The sequence below is a fragment of the Lathamus discolor genome, chromosome 6 (genome assembly GCF_037157495.1).
Source record: "Lathamus discolor isolate bLatDis1 chromosome 6, bLatDis1.hap1, whole genome shotgun sequence".
Taxonomy (NCBI): Eukaryota; Metazoa; Chordata; class Aves; order Psittaciformes; family Psittacidae; genus Lathamus; species Lathamus discolor.
Window position 1 is genome coordinate 54,993,022 of NC_088889.1, and position 27,211 is coordinate 55,020,232.

At 40.9% G+C, this 27,211-nt stretch overlaps 1 protein-coding gene and 1 long non-coding RNA gene across 4 annotated transcripts; one reads left to right on the forward strand and one right to left on the reverse strand.

Moving 5' to 3' along the window:
- Positions 1-1,721: 1,721 nt before the first annotated feature.
- On the reverse strand, positions 1,722-27,060 carry GTF2H1 (general transcription factor IIH subunit 1). Of its 3 annotated transcripts, XM_065682853.1 has the most exons (17): positions 26,747-27,059; positions 25,712-25,802; positions 23,642-23,715; positions 22,453-22,621; positions 20,412-20,604; positions 17,751-17,913; positions 16,022-16,115; positions 15,124-15,273; positions 13,533-13,612; positions 12,116-12,243; positions 10,888-10,975; positions 9,504-9,589; positions 8,555-8,672; positions 7,616-7,706; positions 6,031-6,146; positions 5,062-5,154; positions 1,722-4,450 (listed from the first exon to the last, which is right to left on the reverse strand). In XM_065682853.1, the coding sequence occupies exons 4-17, from the start codon at positions 22,604-22,606 to the stop codon at positions 4,364-4,366; spliced, it is 1,641 nt and encodes a 546-aa protein (XP_065538925.1). In that variant the 5' UTR covers positions 22,607-22,621; positions 23,642-23,715; positions 25,712-25,802; positions 26,747-27,059; the 3' UTR covers positions 1,722-4,363. The 3 variants fall into 3 exon arrangements, with proteins under 3 accessions (XP_065538925.1, XP_065538924.1, XP_065538926.1); XM_065682852.1 differs by lacking the exon at positions 25,712-25,802; XM_065682854.1 differs by lacking the exons at positions 23,642-23,715; positions 25,712-25,802 and having other exon boundaries at positions 26,747-27,060.
- Positions 21,134-23,432, forward strand: LOC136016138 (uncharacterized). The gene is made up of 3 exons (XR_010613508.1): positions 21,134-21,200; positions 22,930-23,054; positions 23,308-23,432. It is a non-coding gene; the product is annotated as an uncharacterized LOC136016138 (long non-coding RNA).
- Positions 27,061-27,211: the final 151 nt, after the last annotated feature.

Consider the following 27,211-nt stretch of genomic DNA (forward strand, 5'->3'; position numbering starts at 1 on the left):
CTAGCTAGTAACAGTACCCCATCATAGAAGTTGTAAGGATTTAGTTACAGTATAAGTAAGGGACAAATACTTGTAGCCGTAAGAAAGCATCTTAAAAGGGCTAGTGGGGAAAGTCTACTCATCTGGGAAAGTGCAGGCCCTTGTGATGAGTCCCTCAGGGACTGGTGTTGGGACCGGTCTTGTTCAACATCTTTGTTGGTGACATGGACAGTGGGATTGAGTGTGCCCTCAGCAAGTTTGCCGATGACACCAAGCTGTGTGGTTTGGTTCATACGCTGGAGAGAAGGGATGCCATCCAGAGGGACCTTGACATGCTTGAGAGGGGGGCCAATGCCAACCTCATGAAGTTCAACCAAGCCAAGTGCAAGGTCCTACACCTGGGTCGGAGCAATCCCAGGCACAGCTACAGGCTGGGAGGAGAAGAGATTCAGAGCGGCCCTGCAGAGGACTTGGGGGTGTTGGTCGATGAGGAAATGAACATGAGCCGGCAGTGTGCGCTCGCAGCCCAGAAAGCCAACCGTATCCTGGGCTGCATCAAAAGGAGCATGACCAGCAGGTCGAAGGAGGTGATCCTGCCCCTCTACTCTGCTCTCGTGAGACCCCACTTGGAGTATTGTGTGCAGTTCTGGTGTCCTCAACATAAGAAGGACATGGAGCTGTTGGAACAAGTCCAGAGGAGGGCCACGAGGACGATCAGGGACTGGAGCACCTCCCGTATGAAGACAGGCTGAGGAAGTTGGGGCTGCTCAGCCTGGAGAAGGCTGCATGGAGACCTCATAGCAGCCTTCCAATATCTGAAGGGGGGCTATAGGGATGCTAGGGGTGGACTCTTCATTAGGGATTGTAGTGATAGGACAAGGGGTAATGGGTTAAACAGGGGAAGTTTATATTGGATATAAGGAGGAAGTTCTTTACTGTGAGGGTGGTGAATGGGTTGCCCGAGGAAGTTGTGAATGCTCCATCCCTGGCATTGTTCAAGACCAGGTTGGACAGAGCCTTGGATGACATGGTTTAGTGTGAGGTGTCCCTGCCCATGGGAGGGGGGTTGGAACTTGATGATCTTAAGGTACTTTCCAACTGTAACTATACTATGATTCTACATAGTCTAGAGATCTACTCTGTGAGCATCGAAGAAACTACTGGCAGGAATTGCTCCAGTGAAAGATGTCACTTTCTGTCCTTGACTGGGATACAGCTCTTGTTGAGAGAGAAATAGCCCAGCCTTTTTTGTGGTGCATCTAAGTATTTTAATCTGCTGAAATTTACAGGCTACAGGTAGGCTGAGCCAGACTGGTCTTAGTATCTGCTTTAAGTCGTCCCTTCTCCATTACTAGCAAAGCTTGGATGTGGGTGGCTGTGGATGTGGGTGGCTGACAAAGCAGCCTGTACAGCTCTCCTGAACCAACAGCTGCTCTATCAATATATGGAACAAGCAGGGTACTAATCCCTTGAGACTTAAACTGGTGTGATCAGGAGCAGAACAGTAGCATTTGTAATGGTGTAGATTCCCTATGCAGCAGAAAAAAATCTCAACCCCTAAAAATGAAATAATTTGACAGTAACTGTATTGTAGCCCTCTTGCTCCTGACCTCTTCTACCAGCATGAAGGGATAGCTGAGCTAGTGCTATACCCAGCACTCTCAGTTTAGACCTGAATGGAGCCTGTTTGGGATTTAATTGAACATGAGAAAACACAGCCTAAGCATTAGAGAAGACTTCACTTTAGAATTCAGTAGGGTTTATTCTACAAATCTTAGATCAATGCCAATGATACAAGTTTTATGTATTCTCATTAAAAATACAAGTCAGTATAAAGATTCCAATAGTAATATAATGCATGATGATTCAGTTTCAAAACTTAAGGAATGAATCTGCGTTTTGGACCATGCTACAGAAAAGGGGAACACAATGTAGAAGAATATTTAGTTTACCTCCTTTACTTTAGGAGGGGCCTGTGCCTTATTGCCACAATACCTGAAAAATCAATATGAAGTGCATAGCAGCCTTGCCTGTGGAGTCTCTAGGCAAAACTGTTGAATTTAGTATCAGTCCTCTTCCTTCCCCCCAGTTCTGTTAATTAAGGTCCAGTTTGATAGCCTGATATCGCTATAATAACTTAAAGCTATTGCAACACCATCCCCCGTAATGATTATAGAGTCCTTTGAACTGTAAAACGCTCCTGTGATGCACTGAACCACTTCCACTGTGCCAACCATCTTGCCCAGTCCTTCCAGGAGCACTAAATACTGATTCAAATCAAAGGTGAATATTCAAAACCCTCCTGTCCATGATTTTTTTTTCTTTTAAATGAAGTCTCAGTACAGTCTCATACTCAAATGCTTTGTTCATAGCTTCAGGCACAGTTACAACATAAATCAGATGTATTGTCTTGAACCTAGCCCTCTGGTATCATGAAAGGTGTTACAGCTTTCAATAAACAGTTGAAATTTGGCCACAGAATTGCTAGATCAAGTGCTTTGGAGTGGGGGAGAACAAAACTACCCTTTCTTTCTGGGAGCTGCCTGCACTTACAAGAGGATTAGGCTTAATGAAGCCATACCCTAAACCTAAATTTTAGAGAAACAGGTTATCACAAGAGGTAACTCTTGACAAGATACACACCTCATCCCCCAATTGCTGTACATACATCTGTTTATTCCTAATGACACTTTCACCCTGTCAAAAATAACTCTTACGGAGCCCAGTCATTTCTGGTAGCAGAACCATATTAACATCACAGAGCAGGTATCATGTATCTATCTGCAGAAGCAGACAGGAAAACTAGGCTTAACAATATGCATTACATTTCCAAACAGAATTTTGATGCAGACAGTGACATATACTGAAACTCAGCTTTTACCAAAATATTAGCATCATACAAAAATAATAATTAAAAAAAAAATTTAAAAAGCAGCTGCTGACTTCCACGCACCAGTTGAAGAAAAAAACCCCTCTTGCATAAATGGAGCAGCAGCACAGAACAAGCACAGACCTGGCTATACAAATACATCTTCTGTAGGAATTTCCAAGTTATCCACCCAACATCACAATATCATGTTTCAGCTTCATACCAATGGTGGCAAAATTTAATATTAAAGCCATCATGCAGGCTAAGGGGAATTTCTTCTGCTGTGCTGAACACTGCTGTGCTTGCTTTGAATACATACTCTCACTCTGATTTGTCTTTGTAGTAAAAGCATCTTATACGCTAACAGTCACATTTAGTCAGAAGTAAAAAAAATTCTGTAGCCCATACTGGGCTTTAGTACAGTCAAGCTGACAACAAAATACAAGGATGTCATTAAACTGCATATATTATAGATAACGGGTTCACTTTGCATTTAAGTCACATTTAATACAAGACATGTTGGTCTGAAACTGTGAACTGATTCTATTTGGAACAAAGTATGGCACAGATTCCCAGTATCTATGGACACTGGATAAATAACACATTTTTCTCTTTGCAATGATTATCAATTCGCCAAAAATAGTGTAACAGTCAAAAGGGAAGAGTGAAGGAAAACAGACTTAGGAGAAGAAAAATGTCTAAGAATTGAAAATAAATGCCTTCTTTTGTAAGAAACTTTATTTAACTTCATTTTTAAAAATGCATTATCTCCTCAGAACAAATACCACCATAAAAAAAACCCCAAACTGCAGTAGCACACACTTGCACTCAAAGGAAAACATGCAAAACCCATGGCTGGAAAAATTCTGCATAAAAATCCAAGACTTCGGGCAAACGTTTGCCCCCATGTGCCTTTAGGGGCCCCAGACAACAAACAGCTTTCAGTGCAATGTCTCTTGTTTCCAATTGGTGGGGAAACATGGCAGAAGCTTGTCTTCCAACAGCTATACTCTCCCAGATGTTTGAAGCAAAACCAGTCTCAGCTGTACTTCAAAATATCATTCTTAAACTGTTGCAGAAAGTACAGAATTCAGTAAAATGTCAGAATCCAGTGAAGGAAAGGTTTTGAGTTCTACCCTGTGCCATACACTTCTTTAAAAAAAAAAATAGACAGAAAAATGGGTTTTTATTAATACACCCTCTTTAAATTTTTTATTTATGAAAGCAGCTCTTTATGCAAATCAAAAGCAGTTCCTGAGTAACTGCAGTAAACAGTGTCTTTTAAATATTTTTGCGCCTCGGCTCTTCTGTTTTGGTTCTTTCTTGTTTTTTTCTCCCTAGTTTTCAAGTTTAATCTCAGTTCTTTTTCAAAAATGTGCAAGTTCAGTTAGCATCATTTCCAGAAGTCCGCAGTTTGCAGGTCTTCCTGCAACAACTACAAGATCTGCACATATGCTAGGTTGTACTCCTATACCTATTGCAGATTTTGCTCTCAAACCTGTACAGCATGCACTTTCACGTCTTCTTCAGCATACGCCGGGACTGCCATGTATGGAACTTATTGTAGGCCGTCTGTAGCATCTCTTCTATATGACTTACCAACTGAAACATCAAGAGGGAATTAAATGTTCCAGCTACTGGAAAACACATCCCCTCCCCTCCCTTTGATCACATACTGTTGCCTTCTTCCTTTTATTGAGTCGAAGTAATCTTGCTAAAAATCACAGAGGTATGCCAAACAAAGAGAAAAGGATCTGAGGCTCTATTGTGAAGTATCTGTAGAGGGAGCAGTTCAGATAGCTACTAAACTGGGATGGTCACAGGGAAGTAGTGACACTTGAGTGTGCTGTCTGCTCCAGTATTTACTCTGTGGTCTGTGACCACTTCAAGTCTGACATGGTGTGAGACAGTTTTGAAGTTGTTACAGTTCTACTTCATGGTGGAAGTGAGAAGTGAAACATGACTTCTGCTTCTTGCTGTCTCACTTGGGCAATTTTAAATTATAGTTCTTGATAGCTTTTGGTATCATTCAGAAAGTTTACAGGGAGAGGAGGCATGCTTAACTCTGAATCCAATCTCCCTCTGCCCATTTCCTAGTTAACAAAAACCTTAAATGCCCTAAGATAAGAAATAACAAAGCTACCATCCTCTTGATAATTATGATTCAAATTATTAATAAGCACCCACATAATTAAAGAGTATTTTCCCCTTACATTTGTGCTTAAATACTGTCTCCGAATCTTTTCTTGGAATGGGCAGAGCTTTGCAACCTGAAATCTTTCCAAGTTGCTCTTCATTTTCACAACCTGAAAGAGACAGAAACCAACATTATAATCACTTTGCACAGAAGTTCTCTTTCCCTTAACCAACTGTTCTCCAACCAAGAACCTCGTAACTAATCCTGGGGGCTACTTTAAGTATGTGTAGTTTGAAGAAGAAAAGTTATTAAGACATCAGTGTCTAACCATTCTGGACTGCATACTTATTTTTGAGGCGAGTGCAACGTGCCACTGTGATCATTATTACTTTGTCAGTAAATACTACAGAGAAGATAAGTCACCAAAACATGTTTTTGCTTCAGGCAAAGACTGCACCATGAATTTTCAGGCCATGTTTTGCAGCACTAAATCCAACATATCTGCAAATTTTTATCTTTGTGATCCACGTGAGGTCAAAAGAAAGAACAGCAACAGAAAAATAGTTACAATCATATACCTGGTTGCAGCAGACATCTCTCCTCAAAGGCAACTTTGTTCTAAAAGGCAGTGTATGTTTTGAAGCTATGAATGAGTGGTTTTTGCAATGGATAGAAGAATAAGGAAAATTTTCTTGTAACTGTCACTGTGGAGGTGTCTTACTGTGGGGGAAGCGGCTTTAGTTTGTGTGTTTTAAACTGGCAATGAGAGATCTGCAGCTGAATATAGCTGACCATTCTGTTGAAATTAGCTTGCAGCAACTGCTCCTGAAGGGCACCAACAGGCATAAGGTTGATTCTAATAGTTCCAAAAGAACGGCTGAAAAAAAAGGTAATATTTTACGTTGTTGATCTTCACTTCTAGGGATGAGTAACTGCTGCACTGATTTAAAGCATACCTATTAGTTCTATACTCCAAGTTAATGACAGCCATCCTGAACCATGATCTGGCCACATCGTGATGAGGTCCACACTAGGAAGTTCTTACCTTTTCTTCTAGGAATGGCGTGTTAACAGGAAAGCAGGACCAGAAGTGTCGTAGCAGTTCCCCTACTGCCACATACAAGTGTTTTAGTTCAGACTGAATGTCATTTGGCACCATCTCTGCAACAGGAAAAAGATTTTGTTGCCATGACTCAAAACTATCATATGAAAACAAGAGAATGTAAGGCTAACAAAGGACACCAGCAATATACATTTCTACCAGAATTCCAGAAAGGTTGGCTGGGAGGGAACAATGAGGTGCCTTACACCTGACGTATGACTATCGGCAGCATTAGATCAGGTCAGCTGCTATTTATGACTATATAGTTAGAAGTTTGTATGTTATATATGGGGAGATCTATGTTAGCCAAAGAATGAATATAAAACTTAATCCAGGATTAGAAGCAGTATATTTGTACTGTTCTAATGGCGTGGCAGTACTGCTTCTGGGACCAGCATCTTGTTCTCTTCACAGCACAGCATTAAATACTGTGTGGTGGATACTGCAAGCTCTTCTCTCTTTTACTATGGCAATGAGAACATGGTCACAGCCTGTGGAAGATGAAAAATCCAGGCAGGAACAAGGAACTGATCCCAGATACTCTGAAAGAAGAAAAGGGCAATGGGGTTCAAGAGAAGGGGGGAACCACAATCATAAAAACCAAAGAAAAAAAGCAGTCATTGAGGATGACAGGAGCACAGTTAACTGAGCAGTGAACAGCAAACTTGAGGATGACACTGGGTTTGGTTTCTGTTTGGTTGGGTTTTGTGGGTTTGGTTTTGTTTGTTTGTTTCTGTTCTGGTTTTTAAATTAAAAAAGAAAAAGGTGGTCAAGCTCAAAATGTGTGCAGCACCCAGTATGTCAACTGGGATGGGTAAGAAAGCCTCAGTACTGCTTGCTGACTCCTTTTCTTTCAGTACCATAAAGAACTTACACTTGCTTTTTCAGCTGTCTGCATTAGCTTCTGTGGCTCTTCACACCAAGTAACACAAGTTAACTGGAAACCTGTTATAAACACTGCCTTTTGAGAACAGGGATTCACCTGCTGCGATGCAAAGGAAATGAATTTGGGAATAGCTGAAGAGATGCAAGAAGGAGGAGCTGTCTGTTTTGCCCTTGCAGACTACAAGAAAGTTGTCCTTTTTCACAGCAAGCTGTGGATCTTAAATGCAGGCTGCAGAAAAACCTAGTTCCAGACAATTATCTTGACCTCACTTCCTTTAGAGCTCTGAGTATGCCTTTATTTTCTAAAATCCAGGAAAAAAAAAAATTGGAAAAGAGAAATGCTGAACAAGCAAACCCCATTATCTATATGAGGACTTGATATCAACTGCAACCTTCATCACTTGCTTTGTACAATTTTCTCTCATTCAGTTGCCTCAGCAGTGGTGTAGCCCGTACCACCCTCATGGTGTGGCTCTGTTATTGCTTTTTGTTTGTTACTGTAGCCCAGTATTATTCCAGCTGCATGTTTCCATAATTTCCTTTATCACTGTAACATTCCAAGAGGCAGATGAAACAGCAAGCCAGGTACTGCTGTATAATGCAGTAAGATATGATTAAAGTATTTTACGTCCTAAATCCTTACGGTTTATGGCTTGCTGTGTTCCACCCTGCATAAGTGCTCCTCCAGGTGACAGGGCTGCAATAGTGCTAGCAGCATCAGCACTTGAAAGGACCTGAAGGGAGAGAGGGAACAATTACTTCATATCACTTTCTCCAACAAAATCTTTTTAAAATTAATTATATTTGAACTCCAATGGCAAAGATACAGTTGGGCAGATACAATGGAAGTTCTGATGAAGAGTCTGCTCAGTATTTTCAAGTGCTATAAGCTCACATTTTCAGTGAAAGCTCTCCAATTAGTTACAGACAAACAAACCTTTTCTTTACCCAGTATGTGAACTGGCTATGCAGCTACTTTGAAATGAGACAGAGAATTACTATACAAAAATGTGACACATTTGCATTTGTGGCTGCTTTACATCTGGCCAAATCTGGGTTTACTAACTAAGGAAGTTAAGATACTGGCTGGAGAGACTGGCTACCTGGCTGTGCTGCACTCCAGTTGCCAGAAGACGACTTCTGGGTAGCCCACAGTGAGATCTAGATCCTACCTAAGTGCATTTAGGAGCGAAAGACCTGTTCAGTTATAAATTTGCTTACTATGGACCTCTGAAGACCATTACATACTAAACTTCAGGGGGTGGGATCAATAATATTGGCCTGTGTTTCACACTGCATAACTGTCCTGCTTTACTACTTTCTACCTTTTACCATTTCCTCAAAGAACATGGTAACAGTAGAATATAACTCAGAGTATCAGGTCCCTGTTGTTTAGATTTTAAACTCAGTAACTCAAAAGGTATTGGCTAAAATTGTAAAATAAATTGAGTAACATGAAACTATTGGAGATAATTAAGTCTACCCTGAAGAAATAAAATTCCAGTAGATGGGAGGCACAAAATTACACAGAACGCAAGACGCTAACATCAAGAAGGGTATTTTTTTGAGTATTCTTCCATACCTGAGTTAGTTTGGGTACATATGCTTCCATTTCTTGCCTAATACTATTAAAAGAATTAATTATATCCTGACTGGTTGCATATTGCTGTGATTGAATTGGAGTTGGACCATGATAATACCTGTGAGGTGAGAAAACATAAAATGTATTAATAGGAGTGTTGGTAAAATAGAGGCCAAACTCAGTGTACAGGTCTTCAAATGTTTCCAATTTTAGATGCTTTATAATTGTTGACATTACTATCTAAATCTTATTTACTGACAAAGTAAAATATATTGCCACATCAGAAGAAGCTGGGTCAGGGATGGTATGACAGCAAAATAAAGAGTTTCTGTTGTTGAATCTTCGAGCATCACTTTGCTAATAAGAAGCTATCTGTGCCACTGAGTTCTGGGAGTATTATTAGAGGAGAGGAATTCATGCCATTTTGGATTGAAACTGAGCACATTTAGTATCACTTCTTTTCTGAAGTTACATTTATGGTTTTCAAACTCAAAAAGTCTAGAAAACAAGAGGACTGTTACTATAAAAACAGACCAATGAGCAGTCCAAACTATCCCAATTGCCTTTTTTCTTTTTTTTTCGGGAGTGGATTTTCCTTGGAACTGAGTATATTTTCACATGTAACACATTTTTCCACTGTAAGCTACAACAAAGTGCTGACCTGTGAATGCAGGTCTGTTAGCCTTTCACAGAAATTACAGGTCAAAGCTCTTCAAGCAGGCTTACAGAGACTTAGCTTGCTGGAAAGCAAGATGAAATAAAAATACAAATTTAAATGGGAATTACTTGGAAGCTGGTTTATGCAGAAGTTCATATTAGGTTTTTAAGCTTAGCCTAAACATACTTGAACGTGGCACAGTAGAGACTAAATCAGCTGATTCTGTGCAGGCTGTGATGAGAGACCTTTTGTACTGAATATACCGAAATAACCATGTGTATTTTAACTTACCTATCAGACTTCAAGTTTAGTGCAATAGTTTTAATGCTATTATTCTTTGATAAATCTTCATATTCAATGGCCTCCTGCAATTTCACCTAAAATAAGCAAAATAATTATACACCATCACTAATGAGGATACACTTTGATGCATCTAGTGCTTTTTTCCAGTTCACTGAGTTTGAGCAGAAGTTACTAAAACCTTAAAGAAAACCAAAGTGTGGAATGATTCATGTCTACCCTTCAGAGGGAGCAGTGCCCAACATTGCTTAAAGGGTGCACTTGGAAGTCTTGGCACTACCGCTTTTCCTGCAGGTTCTAGCCAAAATGTGCAGTCCCTGCCACTTCAAAATATGTTCTACTATATATAGATCATTCTTTGTGCTCTCTATGTCCGTCTAGCTCTAGCTTAGCAGAAACAGTAATGCTTTAATGGCTGTAAGGAGTGTAAGACTAAACAGTGTACAGGAGTGTCACACTAAACCCCTAATAATTACACAAGCTATCTGTTGACTGTACAGCTAGAGCATTAGTGGTGAGAGATAACAGCACAGTGGTATTACACTTCGTACAATGAGAAAACTATTTTTGAAATCTTTTACTTCCTCCTCTTTTCATCACATTTATTCTAGTCCTGATGTATCATTTTCTCTCCAGTGAAAATTGCAGTTTTCAGGACAGTCAAAGCAGTTGACTAACTACATTTAATAACATGAGTATTCTACCACCTTTTCTCACAACACATGCAGGTTTTAAGTCCCCTTCACATGTTCTCTTTGGGCTGTCAACTTTAGCAAAAGTATTCAGTTCAGTTTTGCAGCAATTACAATACTCTCTTCCACTTTGTGAGCTGCTATAGTTAGTCTAAAACATGCTGTTGCCCTGTATTTCAGTGTACCAGGCATCTCTATGCTTTCAGTTTAACGTTATTTCAGCTTATGACCTTAGGATGAAGGCTGCAATGTGAAAGTTTAATCATCCCCTTTACAAATGATACATTTGATAGGTTAAGATTGGTGCCTGAACACCACTACCCCTTTCAGATGGATGTTCTCTAGAATTTTTCCAGCATTTGGCAGAAAGGCAAAGGGGAGTTGGGCAAAACCAAAAATGCACTGTATGGAAAGAACCAGATTTCTGGGTCCAATCAGAAGCACCTTGGAAATTTTTTACTTTCGTTAGGCACTACTGAAGTGCAATACTTCAAGGTGTAATTTATTTGTGTTTACTAAGAGCACAAAACTTCCTACAGCCCCTCAGGTTCTTATTCTATATACTTCTAAGCAAAGCCAAATCACATTAGATGCATCATAAAACAAGTAAGGAACCTTTAGCAACTTTCTGACAGACAGCTTCCAGTTTCATTCAATTAGAATTGCATCAGCTAACTTTATACCTTTTTAATTGGTGGCTGAAAGAAATCTGAATCCCTGGAGTTTCCATCCGTACTGCTGGTCTCACTGTAATGGTCATTTTGTGCTTCTCTTAAAATAAAGAAACAGCATTAAGAATACCTCACAGGAAACTTAAGATACAAGCTAGAGGCAAAGTAAATACATCTGTTTAAAAAACTTTATATGCATGTTCACATACTGTATGTCAACTTTTTTCCCCTTACATCTTCATTTCTAGCAGTTGATCTAGATAGAAAGAACCAACTCCTCAAATAACCCTGTTTGTCAAGAGGGAAATGCAACAGCAGTGGAGGGTGATTCTCCCTCTCAGAAATAGTAGCATGCCAGCAATGCAAGTGGGACACAGCAAAATCATGACTAAATTAGAAACACTTTGCATACACACTTATGTCAACCAGGTGTTAGCAGAGATACGGAGCCCCAAGATACTACTGTTGCAGAATAAGAGCTATTGTTTTGTCTTTCTGAACTGGAACACACATTACATAGAAGAGACAGTTAAAGGTCCAGTGTTCAGTCAGACAGAATAACATTATGACAGAGCACAGCTAGACAGAAGGTATTAGGATTTATCACAGATAAGGTCTGCAGGATTTGGGAAGAGTAGGAATCCTGTGATGTTTGTCTATAAACCACTCGTAAAGCAGACCTCACATCAAGCCCATTTCATTCTTCTTTGAAGAAGTTTCACTCATGAAGTTCGCTGCAAATATACTAAACCACCTGGTTATTCTTTTCTTTTTAGTCTGGGGCAAGGTACTGCACTAGAGGAATCTTTCATCTGATCCACCTATGCCACGCTGTTCTTTTGCTTCCTCCTTTGCTTATGTCCATGCACCCAATACAGGAAGCCTCAGCAGACCTGCTCCTGGAAGGCAGGCAGTGGGACTCCCTATGCCAGACCTCCCCTCCCCTCAGCAAATGGAATACTACTTCTGCAGCCTTCATCAGGGATGTAGAACTAAGGCAGAAACATCCTTTCCTTTTTTCATCTGCTTTGTATGGTAACTCAGCTAAAACTAGCATTTGTCATCTCAGAAAAACTTTTAAAGTAAAATGGAACGTAAAGGTTTTTTCATTTCTAGAGTGAAATATTTCATTCATAAAAATTACAAGAAAAGGTTGGATGTGTAATGGAAGACTTATTTTCATTTTGGAAATTCCTTAAAATTCGTTACAAACCAGCTTTTACACGAGAGTGAAACTTACTGTTTCCTGAGGCTAGCTGCAAGGACCATGGCACTATGATGATTAAAGCGTTTTATAATGGCAGTGGTGCTACTTTCTCTAGCAGATTTTGAGGCATTTGATGTAGAGGCCATAGAAGCAACATATTCCTACAAAGAAAACAACATTAGCTACCTCCTGTCCCAAAAGCAGAGGGACTGAGTCAGGAATCTTGCATGTCACCCCCTCTGAGCTCTACTGAGTGATACTGCCTCATCATGGGAAGCAGTATTTTCCTGCCTAGCTCCACCATCACATTATGTACTTCGAAAGATCACCACAGACTATTTTATTCTGCTAACACTAGGCAGTTCAGGTGTCTGAGAGAAGAAAAAAATTGTTTTGAAAGACTGTAGTCTAGTTATAAGTAAAACCAGAACTAGCTTAAAAATGTGAGGATCACCTGCATGAAACAGACAGGCACTGATGGCAATTAAGAGCTAGCAACTGTTTTATTGATGTCTTTTTACCAGCCTGTGGGACAACAGCAGCCCACAGGCTAAATGACACCTGTCAGGAGGATGCAGTATCACTGGGAATTCAAAAAACTTCAAGCCCTAATACTGGCAGTGTTCCTTGGTTGCCAGGTGGCTAAAGGCAACTTGCTTTGCCCCATGTGCAGTTTCATGCCTGCAGTTAACCAGCCTCAAAAAGAAAGTAAGGCATTTTGCATAGCAATTCAAACATACCTACCCTAAACTCCTAGTCCAGTTCCAGACTGTTGGCTTTGTACAACTCTTACAAAAAACAAAACCAACTTAGAAATGCAGCATCATTAGTTAAAACTCCAAAGTTTAAGTTAGATCAACTGCAGAAAAGCACATTTTTAGGTAATTTCACATTATGGTACACCATTTATAAAAATTGTTTTAATTTGTACTTGGAGACAGGTAACAGATCAGTTCAAGTTCGTCATATATTTAGCAAAAGATGGTATTTAAAGCTAAACAAAAAAAACTGTATAAAGTGTCAGTAAAATTAAGCTGAATCAAGCAAATAGCCATGTTTAAAATGAGAACAAATGCAAAGACTTTTTCATTTTGTGCTACTTTCTGTATGTTGTCACAGCTTCTAAAAGGCAGGAAGAAAACAGAATGTCCACTTCAGACAAGAAAAAAAACAAAACCAAACCATCCAAGTGAAATAATAATTATTTAAAAAAGGGAATTCCTGCTTTTATAGCCAGCACACTAAGGCAAACAGGAGACATACAGGACCATGGGCAGAGTGTCCGTTTCTTTACACACACATGTGCAACTGTGTAAATGTTGACTACCCAATCATTGCAGAACCCTAGTAAGTGATGTGGTTTATAATTATTAAGAGGAGAGGGACCCTCTTTTTCCTTAAATTAAGCTAAGGTGGGGGCTGGGTGGGGTTTTTTTTGGCAACTACTTACTTCATCTAATGTGTAATCATGCAAAGCTGTTAAATCTATCAGGGGGTTTTTTACTCCTTGAGACACCATTGCTTTTAACCCTGTGTAAAACAAAGAAAAAAATCATTAAAAACTGTATCTAATCTAGGGATTATTAGATTATATTTAACCTTTAAAGGAAAAGACACGAGTTCTGCAGATCCCCAAATATCAGCATAACTAAAGCTTTCAACCCTTTTCAGAGTTCCATTTAAAATTACCAATAAACTTGGAAAGGTATTGTTAAAGATCATCCTACTAATTAGCACAGCTTTCATCAACTTCTACATGTCACTGTTTGGTAAAAAAAAAAAAATAAAATTGAATATAGTATTAATTAGTAGTTATGTTAGTTGTATTAATATGGGAACTGGGAAGCTTTAGTTGTGTGTTTCTTCTAATTTTGGCACTGTTTTGTTGTCTTGGGCAGAATGGCAACGTACATCTGGAGACAGCTTTTACTTGTGTAGGGTTATGGATTTCATTAGTCAATAAGTATTAAGGAATGGTGTTAAGTGATCTCAACTCTGCACATCTCTGTATCACCAGCGCAGAGCCACAAAGATGATTAAGGGAGTGGAACATCTCCCTTATGAGGAGAGGCTGAGGGAGCTGGGTCTCTTTAGCTTGCAAAAGAGGAGACTGAGGGGTGACCTCATCAATGTTTACAAATATGTGAAGGGTAGGTGTCAGGATGATGGAGCTAGGCTTTTTTCAGTGATATCCAGTGATAGGACAAGGGGCAATGGGTGTAAACTGGAGCATAGGAAGTTCCACGTTAACATCAGGAAGAACTTCTTTACTGTAAGAGTGACAGAGCACTGGAACAGGCTGCCCAGGGGGGTTGTGGAGTCTCCTACACTGGAGATATTCAAGGCCCGCCTGGACAAGTTCCTGTGTGATGTACTGTAGGTTACCCTGCTCTTGCAGGGGGGTTGGACTAGATGATCTTTTTAGGTCCCTTCCAACCCTTGGGATTCTGTGATTCTGTGATTCTGTGAAAAGTTCAATAAAAACTTATGTCAGATGGTATTTCAAGATTTCACATTAAAAAGGCTAAGAGAGAACAGGGATGGCAACTCCTCTGGAAAATTTTAAACAAGATCCACATTTTTCTATTGCTAAAAACTGATCTATAACAAAAGCTATATGCGCTCTAAGTTGTGCACATACCACAGAATGAAGCCTTACATAAACAAAATTATTCCACAGCAACTGATGGCACAGAATAATCAATCTAGCATGATAGCATATAAGAGAATTTATCACAGATTTTCTGTTGCACGAGTTGTAATAAAGCTGGTTTCTAGTGCTACCACTCTCCAAAGGCTACTTGGAAGTTTCAAGAAAGGTGCTCTCCATGAAACATGTCGAAAATCCAAAGCTATAGCTAACTCAGTGGCCATCTGTACCTTTCACTTCAGTTTGACAAACAACACGCCTAGTAAACAAAAGTAAGAAAACTTAACTTCAGCTTTGCTAGATTTACTAGCCAGACCTCCTGAGTGTTGGGGTCTATGAGGCAGCTAAGACTGTTCTGTTGCAGCCTATTGCACAAAGTCAAAAAGCTTACCTTTTTCATCCAGTTTGGCACACTCCGTAAAGAGGTCTTTTGAGCCTGTATTGAGCCTGTCCCGATGGAAATAATGAGACTGAAAAAATCGTGTCCAGAATTCCTTCTCTGTCATGTTATGTGGAACATTTTCCGCATATTTCATTTTTACTGTGAACAAAACCAGCAGTGATTGCAAACTGTTCTGCAAATCTTAGTATGGTATTTTACACTAAAATTTCCTTGCTTGCTTCCTTCCTTCCTTGTTTCTTGTCTAATGCTGCTTTCATTCATTCCAACTAAACTAAGGGAACACAGTAGTTAAGCATAAGCAAACAGGTACTCCTTTTATGCCCTGCAATGCTAGCTAATACTTTGAAATAAATGCACATAACAGTGGTCTGAATACTCTAATCTGAATTGCACACACACAAGAAGTCTGATTTGCCAGAATTCTAGTAAATCAATATAGTGCAGGGGGATGATGGAAATCAGATTAGTTTCTTCCCAAAGGTGGTTTAATGAAAAATAACAATTAACTGAAATTCTGAGTAGGAGAATACACGGGAACCAAACACCTACTCACAATCTAAAGAAGAAAAAAAAAAAACCCAACCAAAAAACACCAACACCCCCCCCGCCAACCAAACCAAAATCCCAAACAACCAAAAGTTCAATACACAAATTAAAATGTTTTCATTTAACAAAATCAGATTTTCATTTCACATGCATGTTTTAACACATGCTTCTTCCCATCCCTCAAACGAGGCAGGGAAAATCATCTAGAAGACTGAATATATAGTGCTTTGTATTTTCAGTCTCAGACTAACATTTCAGTCTTCCCACAGCAAGATGGTAAAAAACCCCAAAGAAACCAAATCTTAATGTATGTATTTGTTTCATAAAGCACTATTCTTACCTGCAGGATATGTTCGAAATATGGATTCAATGATATCTGAAGTCAAATTATACCGCAGACCATTGCAGCCATCTGTTTGAGGCCGTACATCAGCCTGAGAAAAAGCATACAGGGAAGAAAACCAGTCACGTCTGAATGCCTCTGTAACTGGAGAAGGGAAAAAACTAGCATCTTGCAGTCAAATTCTGCTGCAGATAAAATAATCTTCTTAATCCAATAATCCATAGCATATTTGATTATAAATAGGTATTTTTAGAATTACTACATTTTCCACTTAAAGGCAAAATTCTACAAGTAGATTATAAGTTTTAGAAGATGAAAAGCAAAGACCATTCTATCAGTCAAAAGAATGTGTGCTTAGTTTAATATATTCTTGTTTCACAGTAAAAATAGGCATGTTTACTACATATGCTTAATCCATTACTGTGTGTGCAACAATTCAGCTAGTGATTAATCAGGGATGATAATGAAGTGACAAAAAAGGATCTATGGTTTTCATACCTTATTTGCTTACACAGTGAAAGCATCTCCATATAACTGACAAATAGCAATGAATTTAGAAACTGAGGATAAGCCTCAGTCAGAACTTGCACGTTAGATCTCAGTGATCTCTTTAGGAAGCTCTGGAGCAAGCAAGTGCTCAGACCAATTCTCAATAACAGGAAAAAGTACATGATTGCATAAACTGCCTTCTTTTCTTCCTTTTCCTGTACATCTAAATTCTAGGTTTTGTCCCAACTTCTTCCTAGAGACACACTCATTCTGGGCAGAGCCAGATGGTTATTTTAACTTGAACTAGCACACACAAATATATGAAATTCTTTTCCACTAACACAACCAGTTATTTAAGAAAGTTTTGGTTTTGAAAGTCTCTGTGGGTGTGGTGCTTTGCTTTTTTATTGTCAAGGTGTAAGAATAATGAGAGAGTGGAAATCGGAGCCATCAAGTTCACTTGGTAAATAATTCAGGTACTTCTAGGAGGGAAAAAACAAGTATAGCAGCTAAGTCATAAAGCTGCTCCCACCTCCTGTTTCCCTCCCAAACCCTTGATGTGTGTGCAGTTATTACAAAGGTGGAAATGGGATTCCCACTAGAGACTCATAGTATGCGTTCATTCTGTTGCAGAAGTAGAAATACATCTGTGGGAGGAATCTAAAGATTGTACCTAGGTTACTTTTAGACTGCATTGAGATTACTGAGGCACGGTTTCTACAAATGGGTAACATAAAGATGGAAAAAGAGAGAGAAAACAAATTTTCATACATACAAGTTGCTCTTCAAGTAGCTGAAAGCATGTACTGGTTTAAGAAAAAATGGGGAGAGAGTAAAACTGTTTGTGTGGAAAAGCTCTGCATCTTCATTTACGTATGTCAATGCTGCAGCAGAGATACTCTTGAACTTATGGCGTTAATACAATGTAACCTAGTGACTGTAAGTTTACCGTTATTCTTGTTTAACAGGAGGCAGAAGTATAAAGAACAATGGCCTATTGTCAATTTAAAGTTCAAATTGAGCAGATTAAATTGTCAAAATGTTCAGGTTGCAGATTTGCAACTCAAACCTTCACTTCTGTTCTTTTTTCTCCTTTATGATTGCAATAGTCTTGCCAATGTGTGGAAATATCTGAAGGAACCAGGAAAGAACACTATTAAAGCATATGGGAATAAAGTACGTGAACAGAACTCAGAACACTTTCCCCAATTGTTTAAGTTAGAGAAGTTCAACATACCAGAAATGCTGCAGAGATGCCCACATCCTGCTTACTAGGTCCTGCAGAATTATCCCCTGCATTCAGGCTTAAACGGTTGGCCCAGAATTCTTCAGCACTGATTACTTGGCTCACAACAAGGTCTTTATAGAGCTGAAACAAAACAGGATCTTCTTGCAGCATTCTGGTAAAAGAATGTATTGAACAGAATTGAAATACTGCAGAATAAGTTACTAGGATTTCCATAACTAACATGAGTTCACAGAACGAACAGAAACCAACATTTCTTTCAAAATGCTGTGCATTTGTTAACAAGACTGTGTAAGCAAACAACCTCAATAGCTGTATTTGTCCTAAAAGACTTCAGGGCTAAAAAGAAATGTTTAAGGAATAGTATTACATGCTAGAGAACAACAATGCCTAGGAAAAAGTTAATATGAGATTAACATCCTAATATTCTTTGGTGCTCTTGTGTCTTTGCGCATCCACAACTGGAGTCTCCTGAACTGTAAAAGCACAATGAAATTTCCTGAACTTCTGTAACAATGTTCTCATAGGGCAGGAAGAGATTTCAGCACTGTCCAATTCCTGTTTAATATCTTAAAATTCTGTAGTTACATGTCTCTCTTCTATTGCAAGAGCACACATAGCAAAATGAGAGGGATAAGGTACCTTAAAACACTTATTATCCCGAGTTGTTGGTTCATTTGTGTTTCTGTTGGTGACAGTAGGATCTCCATCACTTAACTACGACATGCAGCATAATTGCTACAGAAACATTCAGAAACATACAGAAACTACTTCCACCACGGAATAATGTTTGCAAAAGTTACCATCCAAATATAAAGTATCACCCTTACTATCCAAAATGCAAAGAATGTATGCACCTGAAACTTAATTCATGTTTAAGCAGTTTTCCAGACAGCTGTGTACTTGATTTGAGACCCACCAGGCTATTTTCAGGGCAACATGCATGCGTGTTCATAATCAGCCAATAACCTCAATGATCTTTGACCTGTATCTAAGGGTCTTGATCATTTGCAAACAAACAAAAATAGGAATCTTATGAATACCTAGTAAATGGTCCAGGGAAGAACATGGATAAACTGCAATCCGGACTGAATGAAAGTCTGTAGCTGCTCTAAGGATGAATAGGATGAGGTGGAAAAGAAAACTTCGTGCAGGACATCCCTACTATATTTTAACCACCACTGTTTATCCAGTTTTCCTTGTTGGTACCAATATGGATTAGTGGCCATTTTTACAAATTAGTGCAGCAGGAAGCAGTCTTATTTTAATTATTCCATTAAAACTTGGAGTATTGGTATGTACCTGACCCCTACATATCAATAAATGGAAGAAGAGCCATAGGGACTCTGGATGTAGTATCCCTTCTACAACAAACAAACTTTTTTGCCTTTCAGTTGAAAATTAAGCTAATGAAGCCTTGCCACTAGACTTGGACTTCTAATCATCAAAGTAACAGACTGTGACCAAGTATGTGCAAAGATTCTGCCTTCCCTGTAACTAGAAAAGCTCTTATTGCCACATGGCATAATACTGTAAAATCTCATTTAGGGATACAAAGATCCAGAGCTAAGACTGCCCATACAATCAGCATTAAAAGTCTTAGAAAAAAGGCACGTAGTATAAAGAAACTAGTATGGTGATAGTGCCAAAGCAGTCTGCACTGCTGCAGACCCTTGTTGTCCCTGCAGTACTAGAAACAGTTAATCCTGCATGTGTCAGAGCTCCTGCACAAGGCTCTTGCCCTTCTGCTGGGAAATCTCCTTGTAAAGACCCTACCTGCCCAATGAGCAATGTTCCTAGGTTTTTAAAAAATCTAGCTTTAACTTACCTAAGTTCAAGCTAGAACAGTCTCTGGAAATGGAAGGGAGTAGATAGAGGATTCACAGCGGATGCTAGAATAAAGTGAAACTCCTCTAGGGAGATGCAGAGAAGTGTAAGCATGCTCTATGGCCACAAGGACTGGTTTAACACAAGCATTTTAGAGGAACGGAAGCGTATCTTAAAAGCCCTTTTGGGAAAAGTACTTTGGCCCCAAACATCTTCTCAAAATATTTTTAGAATAAACATCCTGTATCCCAAGTCACATACTACTGCATCTCAAGTGATGCAGCATGAAAACACCTAGCAATTTAGTAAAGCATATAAAACACCAGGAAAGATTTGAGGGAAAACAGGTCATAGAGGGAGGAGGGAGGGAGGGAAGGAAATCACAAATCAAAGGTGAGAACTTCTGGAAAAGAATAAAAAAAATAAATAAATCTTTAAAGTAGACTTCCTAGCTGATACATATATACTTAAGAGACTAAAGAGACAGGCTGCCAGTTGGGTACTTTTGTCTCATAGCCATGGATAACAGACTGGGTGGCAGCCAGGTTGGCTGCCTTTACACCTCAGGAACACGTCACTGAGAACACAGGTACAGTCTCAACATGTCACAGTGATGTAATTCTCAGTGAATTGCCTCTAAATTGGAAGCAGAGAGATTTACACTAGGAAAACGAATGCTGTATCACTAACAATGTTGCAATAACAACTGTTAGCAAAACCACACTACAGTTAGGTAACAACAAAAAAAAAACCCCAACAAAAAACAACAAAAACAAACAAAAACACGTTCAAGCAAAGCCAACATTAAGGTTCCTTTCCCATTACCTGTTCTTCTCCTCAAGTTCTTTATTAGCTTTCCTTTTGAACTTGGGCAACAGTTGTTGAAGAAGATCCTTTACTGCATCTCGCTCCTTCACTGCTGTGCTTTCATTGGAGAAGTGAAAGTTGGTTGTGTCCCCTGCATGCAGCACTAGCTGAAGCTGAATTTTAGCTTTACCTTCTGGACTGATTTTCTGGCCTAGATTACACAGAGAGTATTAATTAGCCACAGACAGTAAGCTTATACAAGGAACACTCTTCCCTAGAGTATTTGCTTATAAGCAGTTATCCTCATAATCCAATTAAATACCATTATCCTGTGTGTGAATTCCAGCCATAAAAGTGGAACATAGTCTTCCCCTTAAATTAGTTTGAACTCAGCACCTTGCTCACTCTAAAACACAAGACACAGACACCAGCAGTCTACTGCTCAGTATCCTTCAGCTACTGCTCAGAAGCCCTCATTTATCTTTGCATTCCCCACATCTTCCATTAGAGAACTGCTGCAAATTATGTTGTCATCACCTGGACACTTTAGCCTGGTACCAGTCCAGGCTGCTGCTGAAAGGCTACAACCTCATTCCTCCTTTCCACTTCTTCCTGCTCTCTTTCTTGTATGAGTGTTAGTATTTGTGCAACAAGCTGAACCAAGGAACCAATCAACTGAAAAATGACCCCCTTTTGTTTTTCCAGCTGGATCAGTTCCCACAGAAGAAAAGTAGTAAGAAAGCAGATGCAGGGTGGGGTAACAGCATGTCTATTGACAGTAAAGGTACACTGGTCTGAAGTGGTGTGGTAAGCATATTTAGCTACTAGTACTCCCAGAGTTGATCACCAATGCCTCCAAGGTGCTATTACACCCTCATGACTCATAAAAAGAACCCTAACTCCTCCTTCCTTTCTCATAACCAGAGGGAGCAAAGACTAAAACAACTGCTTTTATGTACTGCTGTGCTATACTGACTTCAGTGTAGCACTGCAAATGGCACTAACTTAACTTTGAATCTTACCCCTTTCTTCAGTGCAACTGGGAGACAGAAACCAGATGTCACCACTGAATCATCATTCCTATACAAATTTACAAGTATCTCCCCCCCCTTTTTAATTTTAGATGACAAAAAAGAGCATCTTTCATCTAAGTTGACTTCAATGCCTATACATGTACATTTTTAAAATATAAGCTGCTGAAGTCTAAGTAAATAGCTAAATAGAACCTTCACAAAGTTGACTACCTGAGGTGAACATAGCTTTTAAACTCCTTACTACATCTGTATTTAAGAAAACAGCGTATTAGTTCTGATTCTTCACACACATTTTTGATTATGCTGCAGTACTTGTATGTAACTTTAAACACCAATAATCATTAAACCTTTACCAAGTGACACACACAACTTTATTCCTTCTTTGGCATTACAGCACATGGAATATGAGCACTAATTGGAGCCAGAAAGGCAGCATGCTATAGACATTTACTGTTCAGTTTTGACTTGCAAGTACTCTGCTACTGCAACAGCAAACGCTTCATCAGAATGTTACCAGTTAGGCCAAGCTACAGAAGCCAGTGCTTCTGAAGCTATGGTCTACTGGATGAAAATAAAACAGCGAGGTTCCTTTTATATGAAAATTGGAACAGCTTTAGATGCATAGTTTAACAGATGACATGTCAGATAGTTTCTGTGTTAGACCTTGAAAATCCTATACTCTTCCTCAACCCTCCTCCCACCCTTCCCTCCACAAGCAGATGGTATGGATTATTTCTCCATTTAATTTATTGCAGAAGTTTATTAAAATTTAATAGTAAATGACGTATAACTTAAACAGCTGGAGACTACAGAAGTCCTGTAGTAGGATCCTTAATAAATTGAGTGATACTTCAGCATGGTTCTGACCTCTGCTGCTACACAGAATAACCTAGTCAAAGCTTCAGACCCTTTTAACCTTCCTAACTTATCCGCCAGTGTACTATGGCAAATATGCTTTGGGTTGTATTTAAATATTTATCAGAATACTGCTTACTGAAGCTGGAATAGGGAAAGTGTTCACTTACATTTTATGTCTGCATACATATGGCTGACTGTGAATCGGTCTTTGCCTTCAGGTGCCCATGCTATCCTTTCAGCCATAAGGTAAAGAGCTCCATCCTGCTTCTTCTGACGTACCTTCTTTACAATCAGTAACACTTCTTCAGATGATGTTGCCATTGTGGCTGTAAGGAGCTATTAAAAACATACAGTTGAGCTAGTTAGTATAATTATATTTGCTGTAACTCTTTCAATACTCCTATCTATATCCAAGTATTACACCCACATTTACCTGTTAATGCCTACATAATTTTTGAAATATTCCAGATAAACATGCTTCTCTCTGTAAGTGCAATCAGGAAATTTATTTAAATAAAATACTGCCAGCTATCTAAATAATTCACCTTATTGCTGATACTGCTTTTGCTTCAGTAAAAGACCTGCAAATCTTAAACCAGTAACAAAATTTTCCTGTTTTAATGTTCCTTTACTGTTTTTTCAAGCTCAGAAGGATTCCCAAGCTCAAAAATGGAACAAATTTCAAATCTCCTCTGGCATTTGGCAGCAATTCTCTTCTTCAGTGTGAATGGCAGATGTTAAGTCATTTCAGAAAAGGGAAGGATACAAGGTATGTGAAAAATAGCAGTTCTCTGTGCTAAAGATAAAGTAGCCCAGCTACACTCCTGTTCTTACTGTGGTGGGCTAGAACAATGTTTTGCACACTTTATTCCAGCTGGGCAGTTTCCCATTCCTCTCCTCTGAAGTCTGAGGGACTGATGTTACACCTATTTCATCACAGTGGTAATTTTGTCACCAGTCTCACATCAACAAGCCTTTTGCATTCTTCTCCCCCCAGCAGTCACTATCATTCCTCTCTGCAGGTTGAGTCTACAGCCTTAAATTTCTCATGAGACAAAGGATACAGCAAGTACCACCACATTCTGTGAACATACTGTCCTACACCTATCAAAAGGTTCCATCTTTGGTATGTTCACTGTAAATGCTTAGTCTGTCCAACTGCTGCATTTTGTACATCATAAACTTTACTATCAATACGTGAAACACTGTTCAAATGCTGATATGAATGTTCTTTGGCAACATGGTCTAGTGTGGTGTGTCCCTGCCCATGGCAGGGGGATTGGAACTTAGATGATCATAAGGTTCTTTCCAACTCAAACCATTCTATCATTCTATGTTTCACGTGCTTTAGAATACCTGTAATATTTGCTGGGGTCCGCATCAAACTTCCATCAACAATCTGCATCAGCTATTGCACTACTAGTAGATATCTTTAAAAAAAAAACAGAACAGCAGCAAGACAGGATATTTACTGTGACAACCTGGACAGCAGCAGAACATTCTCTCCAGCAAGTCTTACATACCCATCTCTGAAATTAGTTAAGTAAAATACTAAATAGAAAGACTTAATGGCAAAAGGGCTCTGCACTTAAGCTTCACTCCATCATTTCAGTCCTCCAAAGCTTTGCCAGAGACTTCAGTGATGCTGAGCTGAATGTGGGGTTGCACATCAGCACTACTGCAGCAGTCACTGGAACAAGTTGTGCCACATTCAGAGCAGCTCTGCTAATACTTCTCTCTCAAAGAGAACTGTATAGCACGATTTCAGGACTGTTTCCTAGCATAATGCTTTACAGTCTCCCCAGCATCATTATTCTCTTCCAGTGCCATTCACTCTACCATTTTATAGTTTCCAGTTGCATGTCTGTAGCCTCTCATCAGGTCCTTATCCTTACTGGGAAAAGGCAGCTGGCCACAGACTAATAATCAATATATGCAAGACTAAGGATTATATATATACACATATACGTAATATATATGTAACCTATATATATATTTTATATATACGTATGTATATATGTAATCTATATATATATTTATATATATGTATGTATATATGTACACACAGAGCTCAATATATGCAAGAGTAAGGATTTTGACTTTTTTCTCCCTTTATTACTTTACAGTCCTTTAAGGTCATTATTACCCAATGCAGTAGAGACAAAGCCACAGAATGCGAACGAATTAAACCTGTACTTAACACAAAGAAAAGGGAAAGTGTTTCCATAGCCTCATTCTGATGCAAGTTGCTTTGCTTTTCTGCCATGCTATTTCACCCACCTACAACCAGTCTTTCTACTACAGAAGACAACGATCGGCACCTAGCAACTTCTCCTTTACAAGCACAACCTTCTAGAACAGTACCCTGCAGTGTTCAATCTGTGAACTCACAATTATCCCAGGAGAAGCTCATTCTACCTTCTGGGAGGGTGAACACACTAGCTCACAGATGTTCTTATTTGTGTCTTTGCTCTGCATCCTTTCTCATGCAGTAATTTACAGTGGCAGTAGGATGATACAACTCACAAGCTCAGTAAGCATTACCCAAAATGGAGAAAACTCCAGCTGTCTTTTGAAGAGTACATCAGAAAGAATAAAAAATTGAGGAAAGTTACCATCTCTCACTAATGAAAACAAAATGGCTTCTTGTTACAAGTAGTACAGGGAAACTTCTAAAACAGAAATCTCACCTAGCTGCTAAAAAAGCAGGAGGATGCTCCCCTACCAACTGCACAGGGCAAGGCCACGTCCTCACTAAGGACACACAGCACACAATTATTTTCTTTCTTAAAGCTTACTATGCAGTCGGTTGAGAGCCATCAATGGTCTATTTGTGCCTGCCCAAATCTCCTAACCTCTATATTTAACAACTCGAGTTTCCAAGAATGAGTGCTGCGGATGATGACACTGCTGCTCGAAGGGGCAAGAACTGAAACGTGAACACAGAGAAATTTTCTTATTTTACAGCATTAACTATAACGTTAACCTGCTGCTAAAACCAGAAGTATTAGAGTTCTTTAGCTGCAGACTTTGGAAGACAGATATTTCTCTGGTTTCAGTATCTTCCAGAATAGGGAGGTCAGAAATGCTTGATTTTGAATTCTCCAGCAGCAGAGCTTTTGAAATTATGATTAGGGGTTCTAGAAAGCACTTGGATCAATCCGTAGCCCTAACCCATGGGGTATGACCTGTCATCAGCCATGCCTCGAGGGTATTAATCTCAGGTGCAGTTTACAACTGGCAGGGTCTATCAGGAAGTCTCAGTATTGGCATAAAGTCAACACGAGGTCCTCGTGTTTGCTCACCCACCTACAACCTCCCAGCTCTATGAGAGTGGAGAGAACTTCTGGAAATACTGTCCAATTCCAACAGCTGCCCTTCCTCTTAATGCAGCAACTCTTTCTAACGACTTTTAAAATTGGGTACCTCTCTTGTGTGTTCCTTATAACACCTGTTCTGAATGCTCTCCATTACCAGCATTTCACTCCAGTCTCTTCCCATGTGGTTTTGTTGACCTCTAGTCAGAAATAAAGGAAATATTTACATATTGTAATAATCCTGATCCGGTCAGGGTAGGTACAGGCGGGCAGGCAAGCTCTGACAGAGCTGATGCAGGCCCTGCTGCTAGGTTTCCACTCCCTGCAGAGAACAGCAGAGTATCCACGCTAATGGTCCAGACTGAACCGCAGTGGCACAGGTACGCAGCAGAACTCTTGACAGTTTGGGTGGGGCCGGGAGCCGGCAGAGCAGCACCCCGAGGGGCAGCACCGGGCCTGCCAGTGGAATACAGCCCACGGTAACGCTGGGAGCTGCTAAGTGCCATTCGTCTTGGATACCGCCAAGCACTGCGATAAGTTGCGGGAATCCACATGAGGTTTGTGCCCCTGAGCCCATCTGAAGGGTCGATTAGGCTTTCCTCCGCGATCCGTACCACCTGTGCTTCATACAGCATTTCTGCCTGCAGCGAAACGTGCCCGAGGACATCCTGCGCGGCCCCGGCCGGGCACTGCCGGGGCTCCGTCCGACTCCTGGCGGCCCCGGCAGACGGTGGCCGCTGACCGGGAAGGCGCTGCGAGGGCACCTCTTTGTCTATCGCCCGCGCCCGGCGCCCAGCGCTCGGGTGAAGCCCACTGCCCCCCGCCGCGATCCCGCCGGCGGAGGGTGGCGTCCTCCCCGCCGCTCCCCTCCCATGGGGCACATGCCGGTGGCTGCAGCCGCGCCACCCGGCCCCGACCCTACGGCACCCGCGGCAGGCCAGGCCGCCGCCGTTAAACAGCCACAGCTAGGACGGGTACGGAGGAACAGCGGGAGGATAAGGACCGCCGCGCGCCTCAGCAGGCGGGAGGCACAGAAGGAACCGCCGGGCAGCGCGGCCACGAGAAGGATCGGGCCCCACTGCCCCCCCGAGAGACAATGCCCGGCACCGCCGCCTCCCCAGCCCCGCGCCAGCGCGCTCCTTACCGTGCGGGCGGTGCTGGGTGCCGGCTGCTGCCGGCGGGAGGGGCCCAGGGCGGGTGCGGGCGCTACGGGGGTCGGGCTGCTACCGGGGCCATGGGGCGGGCAGGGGGAGGCCACGTGACCGGAATAAGCCGTGGGGCGCTAGGAGGGGAATGGAGCCCGCCTCACGTGACCGTGGAGCGGGCCGTCGCTGCGCGTCCCCTGCCATCACGTGGTGCGGGCCCGCTCCCCTCCCGCCTCCTTCGCTATCACGTGACGGCCCCTCCCCCGTCGCCATGACAGTAGAGGCCGGAGGGGGGAGTGACGGTGCAGTAAACAGCGCAGCCACCGCCCCCCCCCATCCTCCCCGCCGCTCCCGGCCCTCCCGGTCCCCCGGCGTCACCCGACCCCGCGGTACGCGGGCCCCGCTCGTTCCCCGCCATCGGCCCGGTGCTCCGCTCCCAGGTCGGCGGCGCCGCCGCCACCGCG